The 3,297-nt window shown below is 63.1% G+C and overlaps 1 protein-coding gene across 1 annotated transcript in view; it reads right to left on the reverse strand.

The window, feature by feature from the left end:
- The window catches only part of SPTBN4 (spectrin beta, non-erythrocytic 4), a 14,113-nt gene that overhangs the window by 3,205 nt on the left and 7,611 nt on the right, over window positions 1–3,297 (reverse strand). The window contains exons 12-14 of the mRNA XM_005431449.2: window positions 1,895–2,765; window positions 1,660–1,797; window positions 232–988 (exon numbers count right to left, since the gene is read on the reverse strand). Coding sequence (XP_005431506.2) covers window positions 232–988; window positions 1,660–1,797; window positions 1,895–2,765 — 1,766 coding nt within the window. The remainder of the gene's footprint in view (window positions 1–231; window positions 989–1,659; window positions 1,798–1,894; window positions 2,766–3,297) is intronic.

The raw sequence follows: 3,297 nt of genomic DNA on the forward strand, positions 1-3,297 counted from the left end.
GTCCCCATCACCCATCCATCATCTCCATCAACCAGGACCTTCCCACCATGGTCCCCATCGCCCCATCCATGACTCCACCGCCCCAGACCTTCTCCCACCCCTCCTCCCCATCGCCCATCCATGATCTCCACCACCCCAGACCTTCTCCCACTCCTCGTCCCCATCGCCCATCCATGATCTCCACCACCAGGACCTCCTCCCACCCCACCACACCACCACCTGCTCCCCGACCTGGTTGTAGAGGCTGCTCTGGCACTGCTGCACGTCCCTCAGGAAGAGGTGGAAGACGTGGGACTGCACCAGGAGCTCCCTCCTCATCTCCCAGCTCTGCAGGAGCTTCCCCCAGCCCGCGTCCAGCTTCTGCAGCCACTGCTGGAGGGACAGCGAGGGCACCTCCATCTCCTCCAGCGCCAGCAGCTCGCTGGCCGCCTGGATCTTGGCGTAGTCCTCCTCGTAGCCGTTGATCTCCTCCTTGAGGGCCACGTGGACGTTCAGCAGCCTCTCGGCCTCGGCCAAGCTGTCGGGGACCTCCTCGGAGCCCACGGCCGCTTGGGTCTTCACCAACCACCCCAAGAAGTTGTCCAGGTCCTGGATGAACTGCTGGAGACGGCCGGCGATGGTCAAGGTGTCCTCGCAGCCTTGGAGGGCCCTCTTGAGGTTGTCCCACTCCTCGCTGATCTCCTCGAAGGGCAGCAGGATGTCCAGGGCGCGGCCGGGGTGGGCGGCGGCCAAGGCCTCGCCCTCCTGCTGGAGCTCCACCAGCCGCGGCTCCAGGACCACCAGGGCGGCCTCCATGGTGGACAAGCGGCGCTGCAGGGCCAGGACCCCGCCCAGGTCGCTGCCACCGGACTGGGTGGCCTCGATGGCTTTCCTCTTCTCCCGCACCTGCGCCTTCATCTCGCTGCACTCCAGGAGGAAGTTCTGGATCTTCAGCACGGAGCTCAGCTGGCTCTTCTTGTTCTCCACCAGCTCCACCACCCGGTTCCAGCTGGGTGGGGATGGGGACAGGAGCGGGGTGAGAACCTCCCCGAGCAGGGATGGGGCCCACCAGGATCAGAAACAACCCTTGGGATGGGCTGGGAATGGTGGCCTGGAGACCTGGACTCCATGGGGACGTCCCACCACTGGAGAACCACAGGCTGAGGGGGTCTCCAGAGCCCCACACAAAGCTTCCATCACCAAGGAGACCTCAAGAAGGTTGAGATCATTTCAGGACCCCCAGGATGGGCTTGGACCATTGTCCTGGAGAGGTGGAACCCATGGGGACGACCCACCACTGGAGAACCACAAGTTGGGGGTCTCCAGACAGCCCCACACAAAGCTCCCCCCACAAAGGAGACCTCAAGAAGGTTGAGATCATTTCAGGACCCCCAGGATGGGCTTGGACCATTGTCCTGGAGAGGTGGAACCCATGGGGATGTCCCACCACTGGAGAACCACAGGTTGGGGGTCACGCAAAGTTGCCCCCACCAAGGAGACCTCAAGAAGGTTGAGACCCAGTTCAGGACCCCCAGGATGGGCTTGGACCATTCCACTGGACACCCGGACCCCACAGGGACATCCCACCACCGCAGAACCACAGGTTGAGAGTCTCCAACCCCACCACGGAAACCCCAAGAAGGTCAAGGTGCACCTCGGGTCCCCCCACCACGCCCGTACCGGCTGTTGAGATGGTCCTGGCAGGACCGGACCTCGTCGGAGCTGGGGTGGCCACCATCCACCAGCTGCTGCACCACCTGGTTGACGTCCAGGATGCGCCCCATGACGCTGTTCATCTCCTGGTCCAGGCTCTCAAACCTGAGCAGAAGGACACGCTGCGCAGGTCCACCACGGGCACGAAGAACCTCAACCACCCAGCCTCACGAAGAACCTCAACCACCCGAGCCCACCCCACCTGTGCTGCACCACCTCGACCTCATCCAGCTCCTCAGGAACCTCCATCTTCTCCAACCACTGCTCCTTCTCGTCCACCCACACCTCGCAGGCGTGCACCTCGCTGAACATGCGGTAGACGGCCAGCGCGTCCTGCAGCCACTGCGTCCTCAGCACGGCCACCTCGGCCACCTCCCCGTAGAGCTGCTCCACCTCCACCACGCGGATCTGGATGTCCACGCCCTGCCGGTGGTCGGGGGCCAGCAGAGCCAGCTGCTTGCGCAGGGCCAGGACGGCGGCGCGGTGCTTCTCCACCTCGTCCACCACGGCGCGGTGCTTGCGCAGCAGCGCCTGGCTGGAGTAGTCGTCGTGGCCGAAGTCGTCGCTGGACACGATGCGGTAGATGTCCTGCAGCCAGGCCACCAGGTCGTCCGTCTCGGCGCTGAACTGGAAGAAGTTCAAGGCGTCCTCCAAGCGTTGCTGGTGGAGCCCCGTGATCTCCTCCAGCTTCTTCCACCTCAAGCAGACTTCTCGCATCTTCTCCTGGATGCCCACGGAGCTGAAGGATTTCTTGGCCAGGATCTTCTCGCCTTTCTTCATGGTCTGGTGGAGCAGAGCCCGGCGGTTGCCCAGCTCGCCCAGCATGGTCTTGTGCTTGTTGGTCAAGGTCAGGACGCTGCTGAGGTCGCGGCCGCAGCTCTTGGCGGCCAGGATCTTCTCCTTCTCGCGGATCCAGGCCTCGGCCTCCTCCATCTCCTGGAAGAAGGTCCAGAGCTGGCGGGAGTCCTCCAGCTCCTTCCTCCTCTTGGCCGCCAGCTCCTCCAGCTCCTCCAGGCACGTCTGGACGTGGTTGACGCGGTTGCAGATGATCTGGGGGTCGCAGGGTTGGTAGCCTGGGCCAGGAGAAGGGGCTTAGATGGTGGCAGGGGCTGGCCAAGGGTCACCGGCCATGGAGGTGTCCGAGGAAGGACCGGACGTGGCACTCTGGGCTCTGGTCCTAGGTTGGACTCAAAGATCTCAGAGGGTTTTTCCAACCTCATGGGTTCTGTGGGGACTCTTGCTGGTGGCCCACCAGGATCTTGGGTTGACCATTCCATGGCCCACCAGGACCTTGGGGTGACCCTTCCACGATCAACCAAAGCTGTGGGTCAACCTTTCCATGGGCCACCAAGATCATGGATTGAACCTCCCATGGCCCACCAAAACCTCAGCTGACCCTTCCATAGCCCACCAAGACCTTGCCTGACCCTCCCATGGTCCATCAAAACCATGCCTGACCCTCCCATGGTCCATCGAGACCTTGGCTGACCCTCCCATGGTCCATCGAGACCTTGCCTGACCCTCCCATGGCCCATCGAGACCTTGCCTGACCTTCCATGGTCCATCCCTACCTTGGCTGACCTTCCATGGTCCATCGAGACCTTG

This window comes from Geospiza fortis, unplaced genomic scaffold (genome assembly GCF_000277835.1).
Source record: "Geospiza fortis unplaced genomic scaffold, GeoFor_1.0 scaffold1028, whole genome shotgun sequence".
Classification (NCBI taxonomy): Eukaryota; Metazoa; Chordata; class Aves; order Passeriformes; family Thraupidae; genus Geospiza; species Geospiza fortis.